This window comes from Thrips palmi, unplaced genomic scaffold, assembly GCF_012932325.1.
Source record: "Thrips palmi isolate BJ-2018 unplaced genomic scaffold, TpBJ-2018v1 HiC_scaffold_19, whole genome shotgun sequence".
Lineage (NCBI taxonomy): Eukaryota > Metazoa > Arthropoda > Insecta > Thysanoptera > Thripidae > Thrips > Thrips palmi.
Window position 1 is genome coordinate 4,188,077 of NW_023144628.1, and position 18,103 is coordinate 4,206,179.

Sequence of the window (18,103 nt, forward strand, 5' to 3'; positions counted from 1 at the left end):
AAACTTCGGAGGAAAATGGTTCTGATTATCACACGCCCGGCGCCGGGGCGGCCGAGACCGAGAAGAGATTCTCCGTAACACATGAGTACTTTTGGCTTTCGCAGTACCGCCGACAACTTTTCCCTCCCGCGACTCGACGAGTGTGTGGGTAGAGAAGAACTCGCTCAGGAAAGTTCTGAGAAGTTTCAAAAATATATACAGGAACGGATAAACTTTCCTCCTTTTTAATCCCGCATCGTGTTTTGTCGGCTGGTCTTACACCTTTTCCACGAGCAGCTTTAGGTTTGGGGGGGGGGGCTTTGTCGCGGGGCGAAATTATTAGGGAGACTCAAATGTTGCCCGGGGCGCGTCAAGACGCGTCAAGACCGAAACTCCGTCAGCGTCACAGGGATGCACGCCGCCTTGTGAATATTCATCGCGGCTGGAAATCCTCGTGCCGCGAATGGGGCAATGGACTGGCGGACTCGGCGACCTTCAGCGGGGGGGGGGGGGCTGCTGGTTTTCTCCAACACGAAAATTAATGAGGTGGGACTCCGTCATTTTTCAGCTTCAGCTTTCCAGTGGCCGCGCTGTACGCACCAGCAAGCCAGCGCGCTGCGGCCATTCTCGGACTTGCTCAAGCCGGTTGTTTTTGTTAGTTTTATTTCTCGAGGTGAACGAAACTTCTTTTTTTTTACGATTAGAATCGTTTGAGGTCTTTGAGATGTCGCGCACGAGGAGAGACGCCACCGTCGTTCCTGGTTCGCCACTCCTCTAGGGGTGGGGGTGGGGGTGGGGGATGTTTGGCTTGGCCTGTTGGTCTGCTGGGCATCGCATGGGCCACGCGGCGGCCACGGCGCGGCACGCCACGCACGGCACGGCCAAGGCCAGTTTCGAAGGGGCGACTCTGAATCCATAGACGGCTCCGTCCGTCCGCGAAGCGCTGCGAAGCACGCGGCAGCGGTCCACGCCCAGTCCCAACACGCGGAAACGTGGCGCTGACGGCGAGGAAAAACGCGCCCCGAATTAATCCGTCGCGGACGCTAATCACCTGCGGTTTTTTCTAAATCTTCCACGGCTTAGTTTGTTTTGAAAATCCCCGGTTTTTTTTTTTTCGTTTTCCTTTTTTTTTTTTGGCTTGTCACGTGCGGCCCCGTATTGGTCGAGCCCGCTTGACCAATCGCTCGCGGTAGCGGCACAGCGCCTCCACGGTGACTCGGAGTCGCTCGCTGTGAATCGGCGTGCTTCGGGGCGCAAAATACACTCGGACACACACTGCTGCGAGTCTCGGCCGCCCGGAGCCCGGAGCGTTGTGTATGAAGGGGCCGAGCCGGGCCGAGCCGGGCCGAGCCGGCAGAGCTGTGAAGCGGCTTGTGACCAAAGCGGTAAAAACAACAGCGCGGTCCGGCCGTCCCGGACCGCCCCGTCCGCCCCGTCGCTAGTGTAGGCGCCCCACGCGGCCCCGCGGCCCCACCCGGCGGACGCCAAGTTTTGTGGAAATTCACCAGACAGCTTTACGGGGCGTTTGAGGTGGCGGCGGCTCCAAAGGGGATGAGAAGCAGCGGCGCTTGTGTGTATCGCACACACTCTCTCACACACACAGACACCCACGGACATGGTCATATACACACACTCATGCACTCACACGGACGAACTCAGCCCGCTGGAAATGCCGAGGGTCGCACATTGCACAGTATCTGGAAATCTCTGTTTGCATCCTCCTATGGCCCTTGCCAAGGAGACGTATTCTGCCGGAGAGCCGTGCCCTTGTGCTCCCTCTCTCTTCCCCCTTTGGAAACGAGGCAAAAGAAAGTGGATGGGGATTGTTTGGCTTGGAAGGGGAGGGGTCGAGCCAGGCCCACCAGCTTATCCCGTGAGGCATAATGCAAAGGGGCGTAGGGCGTCTTGTTCCGGTTCATCATCGTGATGCGTACCAAATCGGCTCGGTTCCCCCCCCCCCGCCTCAGCGGCGCGCTTCTAGGTCATGGTCCGACCATCTAATTGCTTCGGGACAGTAGAATGCACGATGCTTGCACGAGTTTGTTTCTTGGCTGGCATGGTAACTGTTTCCACGTTTGCTCATTCCGCCCGGCCCTCGTGGAGTCCCTCTCGTCTTGATTCGGCCCCGCGCCCCCGCCGCGCCCCCGCCCAAAAAAGGTTGAAATCTACTCGAGCCTGGGGCGACGGGGGGCTGCGGGGGGCTCTCGCCTCTCGCGGTCCAGGCGGCGGCGCGTGTGCCTGCACTGGTGGCGCCCCCCATCGGCCAGTCGGCGTGGAGGGTCTGTCGGCGACACACCCCGCGGCCAGCGCCGCGCCGGGGAGGGGTAGCGACGCGCTGCGACGCGCGGGGCCGGTGTGATGTCCCCAGCAACCCGGGGTATCGCCGACGGGTGTGGGGTTGATGCACGAAGTAGTCCCGCGGGTAGCGAGGGGTACCGCTGTGGCAGCCGAGCGACTGGTCGACGACTCCCTGGAGCTCCTGGAGGCCGCCCGGCGGGTAGGCAACGCACCGCCAAACGCGCACTCGCGTTGCCTCAGGCGTTCCCCGCCAGCACCCTAGCCTCGCTTGCCTGCTTGTCTGACGGACTGGTGTTTCCTTTTGCAGGTGAGTTGCGCGCACACGTCCAACAGGCGGTCATGTGAGTTGTCCTCGTCCACCTCGCCTCGCTCGCCCGTAAGTCGGAGGCCAGCGGCCAGCAAGGAGTAGCACTGTAGCAGGCGGTAGCGGCGGTAGCGGGCGGTAGCCGGTGTAGTAGTAGACCAGTGTGTTGCGCCTTGAGCAGGCTGAAAAATCCCACGATGCGCCAGTGCCCAAAGGGTTGGCTGGCTGGCAGCACTCCGTAACAAAGGTGTTCTAAATGAAGGACAGGAATCAGGAATCAAGGCAGCCAACTTGCAAAACGGGCGAACCGTGCCGCCGGCCGCCAGAAAGTGGAGCAACAACCCCAAAGTGTTCATCTAAAAAAACCGCTTAGAGAAGGATTATAACTGCAGACTAGGAACAACGAGGTTGCTTTTGGTGCCACCCTGCGCCTTCCAGCCTGCCAGCCTGAGACTTCCAGTGCCGTCAGTATCGCAGCCGGCTCATTATGGAGAACGTTTTGGCCGCCGCGCCGAAGGGGGTGAAGGGTGGGGGGAGGGGGCTGGAGCCAGACACGGCAAGACGCATGGCCGGCAAATACTTGCCAAGGTCGGACGGGGCATGGGTGGGAAGCGCAGACAGACGGACAGACAGTCAAGTGGTTTGTGAACAGCCCCCGACAGTGGATTGGCTGGAGTGTTGCAATGTGTTGTACCCGCGGGTAATTGCAAATATACGCCGGTTCGGTGCAGCGCGCTGCTCGGCGCTGCTCGGCCAGTCGGCGCTGCGACTTGGCAAGTGGTCCGCCTTTTCTGAGGTAATTAGGCAGGCTGCTGGGTGCCCCCCCCCCCTCCTCCCCAGTCGAACTGCAGTCGCAGACAAGTGAAGTAGACTCGGCAGACTCCTTCCCACGCCTTCATGCCACCGCTCCGCACCGCTCCCCACTTTTCACCGCTCTGGCTCAACTTTCCCTTTCCCACCCCGCTTTCCTTAACAGCCTACCACCGTCCCGCTCGGGCTGCTCGGCGGCGCCAGGCCCGCGGGGAGGGGGCGCGGGGCGAGCGGGGCGAGCGGGGAGGCACCTTTCGCATTCGGGGCAATTTGCCAACAACTACCGAAAAGAGTTGAGTGCGTGAGGCGGGGAGCGGCGCGAGGCGCCCGCTTACCACGCCCGTCTGTCTCGCCAACTATTTTAGAGGTACTTTTGCCGTTTCATTTCGCCACTGTTAAAGAAGTTCCTCCCCCTACCCCCTTTTCCCTCGTATGTAGGTCACCTGGATGTGTCCCTGACAATGGCGGCATAGGGCACGCCGAGGCACGCCGAGGGGGAGGGGGAGGGGGGGCTCGGCGGAGACAGAGATGGAAAACAAGACGTCGAACGGAAGCGAGGCGGTGGGAGAGAGAGGGAGGGGGGCGAGCGGCATTCGTCCCTAGTGCGCTAACAATGGCAGAATTGGCGAAATGACGTGTGTTCTCATGAAGACTTATCGGCGCAGGGAGCGAGCCGGCGGTGGAGGCGGAGGGGAAAGGGTGGGGGTGGGGGGGCGTTGGGACCAGACCGGAGGCAGGGCAGGGCAAGGCAGGGCAAGGCAGGGCAAGGCAGGGCAGGCACGGAGGGGCGGCAACTTTTTCCGCGCCACCCCCGTGCCTCGCCTCGCGTCCACTCGTGCCGTCCGCCCGCCCCGTCGTCGCCCAGTCAGGCTAATCCATTTCACGGCTAGACGGCTTCTGCCAACGCACTCCAGCCGACTTGCGATGATTATTCAACTTTCGGAATGTGTTATTCTTGTACGGGCATAATGTGTGCGAATCGCAAATCCGTATAAAAAATTCATGCTGCATGAGAAAAACATAAAACGAAAAATAATCCGCGGCGTCCCCTTTTTACGGTGCGCGCTTCGCGGCGATTCGGGTTCGGAAGGGTCGTTACATGTGAAGCGCCCGTAATCCGAACGGCGGGCCGGGCCGGGCCGGGCTGGGCATGGTATGGAAACGAGCTGGAATTTATGTAATGACTGCACGGCCGGCCCAGATCGAGGAAAAGGGGGGGGGGCTGGATGATGAATGAGGAGAGAGAGGGAGAGAGGAAGTGCCGAAGAGCATCCTCAAAAAATGCGCGGACGGCACAGGGGCAGACGAGGAGACCGTGAAGGCAAAAAGGCGCAAAGGCAGGGCAGTGGCGCCGAGGCCGGCTCGGAATCGAAACGCCGAGGCTTCACACTCTCAGACCCTTCCCAACTACGCATCTTGATCATTGTTCAAAAGATTACTTTGTAATTTTACAAGTATTTCGTCGTACAAACTGAATTGTTTGAATCTTACGTACGCGCAAAATGCTTCGCAAAGATTGAAGTTCGGCGCGAGAGGTCCCGAAAAACCTCAAGGCAATAGAATAATAATTGATAAGTCGGTACCGAAACACATAAAAATATTTCATTTTCAATCAACTTAGAAGGCATGTGCAAATTATCGGGATCTTTTTCTGGACCTTTCTCGGGGTACGGTTGAGGCAGCCGATCTGTGCGGCGTGGCTGGCGTGGCTGGCGTGGCCTTCCCCGGCCGCCGCCCCCACCCCTTGGCCCGGAGACGTGAGCGGTGGAGGGAGGGCGGAGAGCGGGCGGGCTCCACACGACTAAGGAGGAGAGGGGGTGGGGGGAGTGCTGGCCAAATTGCGACTAAGTGGACTGCACGAGACGGGCAGACTTGTTCGTTCAAGTGCGATACGAAACAAGGAGGAAGAAGGAAGGAAGCGGCTACTCGCCGTCCAAGACGTCCGCGTCGTCCAGGTGGCCGGGGTCACGGTGGAGCGGGCAGAGGGCCGCCACTTGCGCCACTCCAGCCGGGAGTTGCACCTCGCCCCGGCTAGCTAGTGGAGACTGGAGACTCCAGCCTGGAGTGCAGCCGGACTCACCGGTAAGCAGCCTGCCGCCCGGCAGTGTGCGCCCCGCGGCCCGCCGGCCCGCCCCCTTCGCGGAGAGAGAGATCGCCGGAGCCCCGGAGGAGTGAGGCGCCGGTGCCGCCCTGCCGCCCTGCCGTGGCGCCCTCCAGTGCCTCCAGTGCCGCCCGCGCCGGCCTGGCTGTCAGTCGTCCCCACGGAGCGACCGCACCGCCGGCACCGCCGCGCCTCTCGCTGCTCCGTGCGCCCCTCTCGCTCTCGGCCGCGACGTCGCCGAGGGCCTCGCGGCGGTCTCGTGGTGGTCTCGCGGCACACCCCTCCGAGTAACGCACCGATCAGGAACATTGGCGCTTCCTTCCCGCGGACCTTGGACGAGTAAACGAGGGCACCGTGTAGCTTCGAGTCAAACTGGAAATTGAACCTGGCAAGGCTGAGGGCCTTGTTTTGTGGCCGAAACGGTTCAAACACCATCCCATGCGTTTGGCCCTAATCTGTGTCCGTTCACCTTGTTTTGGGTTGCTGAACGTCGACACTTTTGAAAAACAAAAATCTCTTGAATGAATGTGCTACTTAAAGTGTGACAGTAAAATCAAAAAGACCAAATCGAATGGAAGTGACTCGTGGCCCTGCAATTCGAGAGCACTCCTTTACGCGGTGCAACTTGAAGGGGATGACGGCGACGGTGATGCCGCCATTGCGTGGAAATGGCACGGCCCGCTAATCTCCCTAAGAAGCAGCCCCTAGTCCCGAAGGCTTTTGTGCGCACGGTGTAGTACCTCTTTTGCTCGTTCGAGGAGCCCTGCCGCTGGAGATAGCGGGGCTCGCGCGGCCCAGCCGCCCCACGGCCCCACGCCCCCACAAGGACCGGGTGCATCCCCTCGTGCACTTCGGGCTATCTCGGGGATAGCGCGCCGAGTGATAAAAATTCAACCCAGTTTTCAGTGTCCTTCGGTGTCCTTTGTGTGGCGAGGCAGGTTTCTTATCTCCCCCAGCTCCACCAGACCCCCGGCGCATAGCGCCAGCCAAGCACCGCGCGAAAGCCAAGCGAAAGCCAAAGCGAAAGCGCCACCGAGTCGACATCCGCCCCTGCGTCCTCGATAGCAGACTGTCCCGGAGTGCATTGCGGGGAATATTAAAAACTCGCGCCGCACGTGCCGCTGTAGGTCACCGACGTGACCCGCGCCCGCCACGCGTCGCGCCAGGACGCCGACGTGACCCGCGCCCGCCACGCGTCGCCCACTCGTACCGCCACTGCCGCTGCTGCCCCCATTCCACTCCAACTCCCGGCCAAACTGTCGTCATTCATTTCTCCTCGACTGCCGCTTTTATTTTTTGGCGTGTCGGGCAGGGCAGCAGGGCAGCGGGGCAGCGGGGCAGCAAGGCAGCGGGACCGCGCAAAGGGCTGGTGGCTCATCGCGGCGTCCGGCCTCCTGGACAAAGTATTTTAGATACTTTTTTTTAGATTTTTAGATACTTTGTCCAGGTCCGGCCTCGCCGCGTTGCCTGCGTTGCGGGACGTCCGCATGCGTCGCTTGACGTCGCGCGGACGGCGGCCAGCAGCCGCTGTTGCTCCGCCGGTGACCCAACGGGCGGCATGCCGACTTAGCGCTCACGTCGCTCCCGCTCCAGGATCAGGCAAAAGAATACTATTCGGCTGAATCATTTACGGGGTGTCCCCAGGCAGCCCTCTGCAGAGGGACGGCGAGGGCGCTTCTCGTCATAGTCGTGCAATCACGGGAGCCCACCTGCCCGCCCCGCTTCGGCCCCGCTGCAGCGGCATGCCCCCACCACCCCCACCACCCCCACCAGCCCCACCACCGGACCCGGAATTCCCCTTTCGTCTCCGTTTCAGTCGGGGAGGCCTCCCGTGGCTGCAATGCGGGTGGGCCCGTCCGGTGGGCCCGTCCGGTGGGCCCGTCCGGTGGGCCCGTCCGGTGGGCCCGTGTGGGGCCCCGGAGGGTTCGCGTCACCTGTGGACGAGGGGCCGCGAGGGCCCCGGACATGTTCGGCTGGGGAAATCTCTGGTTTCAAGGGTGTCCGACAAGGGCTCGCGCGCGAACCAACCAAACTGTGCGTTGAACGGGGGCCTGATGCGGCGATACGTTTCGAGCACATGTTCAGAAGGCGCCTCGCCGCTCGGCTCCAAACTTCCTTCCGCGCGGCGCGCACTTCTGCGGCTGCATTTGCCTTTTGTTCGTCTCGGCCAATGATGCCTCTTTGTTGGCCGTGCTTCGCCGTGCGGGGGCGGGGCGGCCCCAGAGGGAGCCGCTGACAGCCGATGCAAATGGCTCCGAGAAGAAAGGGCCCCAGGATAGGAATCGCGGCTACAGCAGCTAAAGTTTGGTTTTCCACACATATCTCAGGCAAGGCGCTGCGCCGCGCCACTCTGATTGGTCCAAAGTGTGACAGGCCGTCCATCCCGCGCGCTTCCGGCCCGGATCCCCCCCCCCCTCCCTCTTTTTCTCTGCCCGCCCCTCCCGCCGGCGGAGTGCCCCGACGAAGGGCCCAGAGCCGCGCCGAGAGGCCATTAGCTCCGGGACACGCGGAAATTTCCTGTAAGCCGTCACAAAAACAAACATAAAACTGCATAGCAGGGATGGAAGCACCCCTAAACCCACGCTCCCCCATGACCTTAGAAACCTGCCTCGGCACTCAGTAGCTCTGCCATTACATCCCGGTAAACCGCGATCAGTTCGCGTGTCGCGTCCGAGCAGTCCGGGTTGTTGTAACGCGCAGCGTGTGCAGGTCCATGCACTGAGCGGCCACCATGAGGCCCGGGCTCATCTCGAGGAAGGTGACGCAGCAGCAGAAGGACCACGCCCAGCAGCGGCGAGGCTACGGCGGCAACGTCAAGGTCAGCGTAGCACAGCGCAACGGCGAGGTCACGGGTTCGATTCCCGTCGGTGCGGCATGTCTACGGTTTTGCTCGGGGGACGTTATCCCCGATGGATCTCGATGGGCCGCGCTCCGCTGCTTCGCTTCTCCCTGATTGTGATTGTGGATGGCGGCCGGTCCGGCCCGACGGCCAGGCCCCACGACGGCCGCCGATCCGCCCTTGACGCTCGCCTTCAGCCGCCCATAGAACATGGAACTGTTTTCCCAAGTTGCCTTTCCTTTTCCTCCGGCCAAGTTTTGCACAATGAACTGACGTGCGGCCGAGTGTACATGTCGGCGGAGGGAGAGAGACAGAGAGAGATTCTCGGCCCAGACAAGCAGGGAGGGAGGGAGAAAAAAAAAGGCCGGCAGGTCACTGCCGCCGTCGTGCCGCCGTCCCGGGCCGCCACGAAAGCTGCTCCCAGCGCCCTTGTCTCTGTCTCCGCCTCCCCGTCCGTTTTCGAAACATCCGCCGGGCCGCGTCCGGGCCGCGTCCGGGCAGAGGCAGAGGGAGCGCCGAGAGGGGGCCGCCGTGCCGTCAGCAGCTTTGTTCGGGGGGACTGAACGTTGCGACCTCCGCTTAGGGAAAATAGAAGAGGGCCGTTGGATTGAAATTTTAGCAATGAGATGCAGACGCAGGTAGTGGGAGCAGTGGGAGCTTGAAGCCCTGGGGGGCAAGGGCCGCACGAGCTGGGCCCTGGTGGTTCCTGGTTGAGGCCAGACGGACGTCAGGACCCTGATAAACAGATGGCCAGCCGGACGCGGACATTCCCACTGCCCCACATTTTCGGCATCGCAGATACATACGCCGTCGACATTCGCCAGTCGCAAAAACTTATCCAATCAGGCGTCCTATTCAAACCGACAAACCTGACGAGTCTGCGGGTCTGTGAGCCTCCCCTGACGCCGCGGACATACTTTGGGGACTGGACGCGTTGCCCGGCGGAGCGGACTCGGCCGCGGACGTGCCCCGGCAGGCACGCCGAGCGAAGAGCAGCAATTAGAATGTGCCACACTGGGTGACGGGCAGGCAGGCTGGCAGGCAGGCAGGCTGGCAGGGCGGGAGGGAGAAAAAAAAATGTGCCGGCAAAAGTTAAACACAATGTGCGAGAATGAGCGTTAATATGCATGGCGGGAGTGTCGGCGCGCTGCTTGATGGGCCGGGGGGGGGGGGGGGCTCTGCTAGCACGGCGTGCACGGCGTGCAGGGGGTGCTTCAGGCTTCGGGAGGGGGAAGCAACCCACTCTCCAAGACTGACAATGCGCGTGATACTGGGACGTCCAGGCACGACACGCCAGTCGTCTGGCTCGTCAGGGCGCCGACAGGGGACAGGGGCGGGTAGACGTAATTGAGTCATTCCTTCGGTTTACAGTGGCGCACAGTCCGTGCCTCGGAGCTCCGCGGAGCCGAAAAGCCAGAACGCCGGGAACGGAAAGCTCTCGGCAAATGAAGCGGAGCGACGACTGCATTCGGCGTTCCTTCCAAAACGGCTGGCACGACTTGGCCGTTTTGTTTGCCGTCCTTTCCTCCCTCGTGCCGCCGTGGCTGCCGCCGTGGCTGCCGCTCCGCGACGAGGGGATGGGCTGCATCGCGGGGCATCGGCATTATCCCGCGTCTTGCAGTGGGGCTGCTGCCTGCTGCGGCAAAAGGCTGGCGGGGCCAAAGGCAGCCAAAGGCAGCCAAAGGCAGGCAAAGGCTTCGGCACAGAATCGGAGCGGAAGAAGGCCATGGCTCGAGCCCCGCCTGCCCCGAGGCTTGCCCTGCCCGCCGCCGCGCCACGGCGGGCTGCAGCCCTGCCTCATCCGGCGCCCCGGCGCCCCGTCCCCGTCATGCCGCATCACGCCGTCATGGCGATGAGAGGCCGAGAGCGCGGCGTCAATCACAGGGCGGCCCCGCTGCAGCCCGCCTCGCAGTGTAGTGCATGCATGCCGTAGCTAGGCCCTAGGGCAGCGGTTCTCAACCTTTTTCCGCTCCCGACCCCAAATTTGTAGCCAAAAATTTCCGCGACCCCACGCGACCCCTCCTTTAGCATGCCTTTGACACAAAGTGGGATAATCCGCCTTTGTTTGGAAGCAGTATTGTCTCAAAGTTGATCAAAACGGTCAAAAATGCCTTTGAAAAATCGTGTTTTGGGCCGACTTTAAGCAGCCACTGCGTCTGATCCGAGGCGGGCCTTCGTACTTTCTTAACGGGCATTTGGTCTTTAGACCTTCCTTTAGCATGCCTTTGTTACGGAGTGCGATTATCTGCCTTAGTTCGGGAGCAGTGTTGGCTCAAAGTTGATCAAAACGGTCAAAAATGCCTTTGAAAAATCGTGTTTCGGGCCGACTTTTAGCAGCCACTGCGTCTGATCCGAGGCGGGCCTTCGTACTTTCTCAACGGGCATTTGGTCTTTGGACCTTCCTTTAGCATGCCTTTGTTACGGAGTGCGATTATCTGCCTTAGTTCGGGAGCAGTATTGGCTCAAAGTTGACCAAAACGGTCAAAAATGTCTTTAAAGTCGGTTTTGATCAACTTTGAGCCAATACTGCTCCCGAACTAATGCAGATAATCGCACTCCGTAACAAAGGCATGCTAAAGGAAGGTCCAAAGACGAAATGCCCGTTGAGAAAGTACGAAGGCCCGCCTCGGATCAGACGCAGTGGCTGCTTAAAGTCGGCCCAAAACTCGAATTTTTCAAAGGCATTTTTGGCCGTTTTGACCAACTTTGAGCCAACACTGCTCCCGTACTAAGGCGGATAATCGCACTCCGTAACAAAGGCATGCTAAAGAAAGGTCCAAAGACCAAATGCCCGTTGAGAAATTACGAAGGCCCGCCTCGGATCGGACGCAGTGGCTGCTTAAAGTCGGCCCAAAACACGATTTTTCAAAGGCATTTTTGACCGTTTTGATCAACTTTCCGCGAATTTATGTTCCCGGCAGTGCTCGGCCTGTAGGCCAGCCACGAAACCACCGCGACCCCAGGTGACCTCAGCCCGCCGCGACCCCTCAAAATTTTTTCGCGACCCCACTTGGGGTCGCGACCCTAAGGTTGAGAACCACTGCCCTAGGGTGGAGAAGAGGACTACGTTGGCTCCAAATATTCACTTTTCAGGAAGGCTGACGGTTTGAAAGCAACATTCATTTATGACAGTATTTTTTTTTGTGTTTTTGGTGAAGTTGCAATGAGTTAGCCTACAGTAGAGTGACAGCAGGCTCATAGACCCCGGTGGACTCGCTCCGTCGGTATGATCGCCTTGACTTGACTTCCAGAGTGTTGCTGACCAGTCCTTGTGTCTTGCAGGCGCGCAACAAGCCGGCCGATGGCTCCCACCCGCAGAAGGCCGCGTCCCGGGAGAAGACGCCCGTCGGCACCAAGGCGAGCACGCCGTCGACGGGGAAGCCCGCCCCGGGGCAGCCCAAGGCCGCCACCGCGCACACGCCCAAGCCGCCCAGCGCCCAGAAGGGCGAGGTGAAGGCCAAGGCCCAGCCCAAGCCCGCGCCGCCGCCGCCCAAGCCAGCGCCCGCCAAGGCCAAGAAGAAGGGGCAGCGCCACCAGCAGCACGACCTCGTCGTCACCATCAACCTGGTCAGTATTGCAAATCCGGCCCGTTGGCGCTAAAGTTGCAGAAAGCGATTCGTTTTTCGGGCGTCGCGTTTCGGATCCCCTTGGCCCGGTCCTTCCGGTCCTCGCCTCTCTAGTCACCGCACGGCTTGCGGTGCTCGCGGCCCGGCTCTTTAGTCGCCCCTGCTGCTTCCCAATGCTGCCTCCACCCCCTCTCCACGGCCGCCCCGCGCCGCCCCGTTCCGCCCTGTGATGTTGATGGGCGACGGGGGCCGTAGGGTTGCGACGGCGGCCACCTCAGTTTGAAAGCGAGTCCGGACAACAAGCAACAACATGCACGCCCTCCCCGCGCCCGCCCGCCGCCCGCTAGCGGTGAGGGCCACGCGCTGCTTGGCGCTGCTTGGCACAGGGCCACGGCCACGCTCCGTGAGGCCGTGGGGCCGTGCGGCGCGGCCCTGGACCTGCCCGCCGTCCGCCCGGCCCGTCCGGCCCCTCGGCTCCGGCGGCGAATCTAGGACACGCACTGCGCGCACTGCGTGGAGGAGCGTGGAGGAGCCAGCCTGCCTTGCAGCAACGCGCGGCGACGCGGCGCCCTTGGCTGGAGGGTCCACCAGTGTGCGCGCCAGGGGGCAGCGGAGCGTCGCGTCGTCGGCGGTGGGGGCAAACTGATTACCCGTGTGGCCGAGACCTGGTAAAGATGGTGTTATTTTGGCGTTCTTCGGACTCCAAATGTACTTCAAATTAACACCAAAAGGACACCATAAAAGCACGCTAAATAACTCCATAATTACATCGAATGCATTTGGTGTCAACGCGGCGTTATTATGGAGTTTTTTAGTGAAAAAAGGGCTCGTTTTTTCACCAAAAGAACGCCATAATAATACCAAAGCAGAGGACAGCCATAGAGAAAAATGACAAAAGAGAGACGGCAGGTGTTGATCCCCAGATCTGCGACTCGGAAGTTTCGTGCGGAACGTTTGGGCCCAGAGCGAGTCCGGGGGGACGAGCCGCACGGCAGCTATATGTCGTGCGTTGTGCCGCGCTCGGACTTAGCCCGAATCCCGCGGCTGGACCCCAATCTTGTTTCTATAAACATGAACTCGTACAGTGTAGCAGCCCATTACAGGTCCTGTCAGGTTTATAGAACATGAACTGGAGCCCAATCTGTTTCTATAAAATGACGGAACCTGTAATGGTCTGCTACACTGTACGAGTTCATGTTTATAGAAACAAGATTGGGCTCCAGCCGCGGGGATTCGGGCTAAGTCCGAGCGGGGCACAACGCACGACAATAGCTGCCGTGCGGCTCATCTTCTCGGAGTCGCTCTGGCCAAGCGGTTCCGCACGAAACTGCCGTGTCGCAGATCGGGGGATCAACACCTGCCGTCTCTCTTTTGTCATTTTTCTCTATGGCTGTCCTCTGCTTTGGTATTTATGGCGTTCTTTTGGTGAAAAAACGAGCCTTTTTACACTAAAAAAAATCCATAATAACGCGCGTTGACACCAATGCATTTGATGTAATTGGAGTTATTTAGCGTGCTTCTATGGTGTCCTTTTGGTGTTAATTAAAGTACATTTGGAGTCCGAAGAACGCCAAAAAACAATCTTTACCGGGTCTCGGGCCACACGGGTTAGAGCAATGAAACATGTGCAGTGTCACGGGGCGACGGGGCGCGCCACGCCGGCAGTTCTTCCCGGGGTCTGAGGGTGGGGGCGGTGGGGGAGAGCAGCGCGCGGCGCCATGAAGCACGCCCCGCACAGCAACGGCCGTTAAAGGCGTTCGTTCGAAACCACCGCGCACGACTTTAGCACATAATTCGCACGCACGCGCAACGTGCGGTGCGCGCTCAGCGAGTCCCGCGCTTGTCCGCAGCTGCCGCACAGTGCAGCCGCGTCCTCGGGGCAGGCCGCGCCGCCGCCGCCGCCGCCGCCAACGGTCTGCATTTGTCGGCCTACAATCCCCACGCCCTGCTGGCGCCGTTTGTCATCGGGACGGCTGCAGCCATTACGACGTCGTGCACGTTGTGACGGTCGGGAAACAAAGCCAGCCGTCGCGGCGTCGCGGCGTCGCGCTGCAGAGTTGGGCCGCTAGAGCGCGCTGGCGCGGCGCGCACCGCCGGGATGGTTATTGTCCTGTCCGGGCAGGGACGCCCCGCCACGGCGACGCCCTCCACAGGCACGCCCAGGCATGGCAGCGCTGCCAGCGCCAGGCGGCGGCAGCGCGGCGGCAGCCAGCCCGGACGCGTGGCCCTGACGTGCTGGCCGTCCTGGCCGTCCTGACGGCACGCCAACTTGGAAAGTTTTGCCGCATCGCTGGACGGGGACGCGACGGGACGGGACGGGTCCAGTCGCCCCTACTTCTGGGGGAGCGTGGCGGCCACCGGGTTTTTGGACGGCGCCACGCCGGCGTCGCGTCGCACCGACCAGACGCGGACCAGCAGCCGCCCGCGTGGTGTCCACCACGGCGGTGGCACCCTTGGTGGCACCGAGCCGGCCGTGCGGTTTTGGCGGCAAAGAGTGTCAGTGACGCACAGCCAATCGCGTTAGTGCTGCCATCCCATCCCGTGGCGCTGTACTGGGCCCGGGCGGACGGGCGGACGGGGCGCGATCCGGTGACATATCTATCCTGTGTCAGGGATGCTGCCGAACCGAGCGGAGTGGGTGCGGGTGGGGTCGGGGTGGGAGGGAGGGAGGGAACATCGCTGCGAGGCGGCGGAGCGGAGGCATCCCCGCTAGAATCTAAATTTGAATCCCTCAGGTCCGTCTCCCTCCCGGCTCCATCCTGTCCCATCCGCGCGGCCCGGCCGGCCCTTCCCAGTGGGCCGGTGCAGGCCGGTGCGTCCACTAGCTGGTTGGGCAGGTCGTGGCCGTTTGCCCACCTTCGCCCGCCTTTGCCTGCCGCGCCCGGCTGGCTGCTCTGGCTGGCTGCACCGCGGCGCCGGCCGGCCAGGCGGGGCTGGCAGGGCTGGCGGCCCGTAATGTGACAGAGGACGAGGGAGACTGGCCGGCCGGCCGGGCAGGCGGAGCGCGCCGGGCCCGCGGAGCGACAGAGAGAGGGATGCGACTCGTCCGTTTCCGGTCGGGCACGTCCGGGGCCCCGGAACCCTTGCAGCCCGCCCGGCCCGCCCCCATTGATTTGGCGGGACAAGGTGGGAGGGTGTGACATCTAACTGGCGAAAACGGGGCGAACGCGAACGGGACGCCAGGCAATCAGCTGGGAAAGCACACTGCAGGGACGCCGGCCTTGCAGTGCGGCCCGCGCTAACTCACTCCGCACGGTCAACGACAATGCCGAACGCGAGTCGCGCGACTAGGTTCATGAGACCTACCCGTTGACGATTCACCAGGCGCGCCTGCGCAGAGCGGAAAATCCGAAAACAAGTGAGGGTTTGTTATGTTTCGCGGCGGCCATCTTGGTTTTCTCCTTCACCGCGCTGAGAGTGCTTCGTCGCTCTGTCTCTGTCACACTCACGGGTCGTGGGAAGCACGCCCCGACCAGCTCATTAAAGCCCTGACGCGCACGTGCGTTTGTCGCGAGCTCGCGACCGCCGCGGCGCGGTGGCGGTGCCAGTGTGCCAGCGGTGCCAGTGTGGCGGTGCGAGGCTACGGCCGACGTCCGTCTGCTTAGTCTCTCGCCGACCGCGGCCGACCGCCTCCCCGCGTCGCGACGCCGCCGCGGTGGTCCCGCGCGATTTCTTTCTCGCCCGGTTGACAGCGGCGTCACCGCGCGTCGCGCTGTTGTTGTTGGTGTGTTGACGTTGTTGCTGGTGGCGTGTAGTTGTTGTCGCCACTTTTGCTATTGGCGGTGCTGATAGGTGGTGGGTGTTGTTGTTGTCGGTTCGTCAGCCATTCGGGGCCCGGAGTGAGTGGCGCCTTGTCGAAAACAAAGCGGGCTGACGGATGGCCGAAAAATCAGTCGTCACCACCGGAAGTGTGACAGACAAATGAATAGCAATCCATTTAAAATCGTGTGAAGAAACGCTGGTCCGAACGTTCTGAAAAGAGAGAAGGGCCTGTCGTTTGTTTTCGTTTTCTGCAGTCTTCCTTAGCTTGTTTTCTTTATAAATTTAGGCTTCACTTTGCGTGGGGGCCGCCGCGACCGTCGACCTGGGTCCTTCGTGCCGTGGTCCTCGCTACTTTTAGATTAGAGCTTCGCTTTGTGTTAGACCCGTTTTGCGAGCGCGTTTCGAGGCGGCGCCGCGTGGAGATACGACGAACAGGTGCCAAGCGGCATAATATGGTACACTTCAAAAAGCGCAATGTCGTCGCTGTTTTAGCTGAAATCAAAGCATCTAATCGAAAAATAGAAAATATCTGTTCAAGTTAGAACAACGTTAGACCGGACTTTGGTACAGCCACGAGGCTCCCGACCCCACTCCACTGGCCACGAAAACATGCATCCCCAGCGAACTCCTTTTCGCCCGTTGCGGCTGCGCATGTGTCCCTCCCCTCTCTCTTGTTTGCCCTCTCATCCTCCATCCTTCTCTCTTGCTCAAGGTATCTCGCTTTCGTGTTTTGCCGATGAGGGCACCACGCCAACTCATCAACTTACATGAGCAGCCACCCAGGCTATCACCGAAAACAAAAGGACAAGAGAAAAAAACGGATACATTTTTATTTTTTTGGGTAGTTTGAGAAAAAATATAGCCGGACTTGAACGCTAAAACAACTTCCTCCAGCTCGCTGATCTCGGAACTCGGACCCTTAGTGTATACAGAAGGCAAATATTCGCCATAAATTGTATCTCTGCAAGAAAGTTTTCGTAAAATAGTGAGGTTCAACAAACGCGACGAGGGGAGAGCCATCTTGCCCCTTGTCTTTCTTTTCAAGCAGCGAGCACGGCTCCTCGTCCGCTAGCGGAGCTTGAGCGCAGCTCGTGCACGGGGGCCTTGGAGTGCCCCGCCTAAGCGCCTTGTGCAAACTCTTGAATTATGTGCCGTAGGGCCGTAGGGGGTCGCACACGCCGACAGCGTTGCAAACGAGACATTCTTCAAAACAACACGACATTTTGCAATTTCATCTTCAGTTTTCATCAAGACGCTGCCGAACGTTTTTTCACGAAAAACGTTTGGTAAAGTGATCTTTGAGGCAGGCACACCGGCGAGCGATTCTAGTGTGTTAAACCGGCCTTTGTTTAAGTTTGGGGCGAGGCGGCTGTGGAGCGCCACTGTAAGGCTGTAAGTCGGACGGCGAGCTGCGGCAGTTAGGGTGGTGTCGCCGACACGGGGCCTGGCGTCGCCTGGCGTGGCGCGGCGCTGCCCAGCGGCAGTGGCAGCGTGTTTCGCAAACTCGGACTAGCTTTACGGCACTATAAAGACGCCTTTGGCTGCGTTTGGCTGCCGTTGGCTGCCGTTGGCACAGACACACCGTTTGTCGCCCCCGCGTCCTGCACGGCAAAGCCATGGCAAAGCCGAGTCGTCTCCAGAAGCAAAAGTCCAATCTGCTGGCGCAGGGTTGTCCCGCTGCCAGCCCTGCCGTAGAGTGCGCCACTTGGATTAGTCGAGTGTGCATGTGTGTTCGGTCTGCTCGGCCTTCGGGGGGGGGGGGGGGCATCGACGGAAAGACACTCGGGATTCCCGGGAATTCCACACAAATTAAGAATAAAAATAAATGCATTTGCTCGCTATTTCCACCGCGCGGTCTCATTACACCGAGCGCTGCGGCGAGGCGACCTTGTTACGGGGCCCGCCCTGCGAATAGCGAGGACCTCACTGCGAATAGGGGCCGGAATTCGGCCAATAACGAGCGGCGAATGGAGCGGAGTGTCTGTCACGACGCGCCGCCGCGGCCCCTCGCCAGTCTCAAGATTATTCGGCGAAGACGCAGTGGGGCGTGGCGGGGCGGGGAAGCGAGGGGGCACCCCGATAACGGCGTGTATATTTCACCGTTTCCGCAGACACCTTTTGTTCGGCTGCTCGTTGCGACGCGTCGCGGAGGGCGTAAGGGCCCGAAGGCCGAACGAATCAAACCCCACCACCGCCGCCGCCGCCGGCGGCCCCCATATTTCGCCATTAGAACACGCAGAACTCTGTTTACAAGCCGGTGCCCCCTTCCCCCTCACCACAAACACACACTTTCTCACACAAGAGTGTGAGTGTGTGCGTGTGTGCCGCCCCCACCCCTTTCCATTTGGCCGCTCCGAGATGCAGCCATTCTTCCTCCTGCTCGTCGTCCTGCTCTCCGTCGTCCTGCCCCACCCCGCCCCGCCCCCCACCTTGCTCAACCACAA

General features: G+C 60.9%; 1 protein-coding gene across 12 annotated transcripts in view; it reads left to right on the plus strand.

The window, feature by feature from the left end:
• The window catches only part of LOC117645740 (neo-calmodulin-like), a 95,723-nt gene that overhangs the window by 72,956 nt on the left and 4,664 nt on the right, over positions 1–18,103 (plus strand). For 4 of the 12 annotated variants that reach the window (XM_034386110.1, XM_034386115.1, XM_034386111.1 and 1 more), the window contains one exon: positions 11,614–11,898. In XM_034386110.1, coding sequence (XP_034242001.1) covers positions 11,614–11,898 — 285 coding nt within the window. Of the gene's footprint in view, positions 1–2,584; positions 2,654–5,701; positions 5,780–8,068; positions 8,311–11,613; positions 11,899–15,489; positions 15,693–15,712; positions 15,737–18,103 lie in introns of those variants that run through there. The other 8 variants (XM_034386107.1, XM_034386108.1, XM_034386109.1 and 5 more) reach the window with 6 other exon arrangements.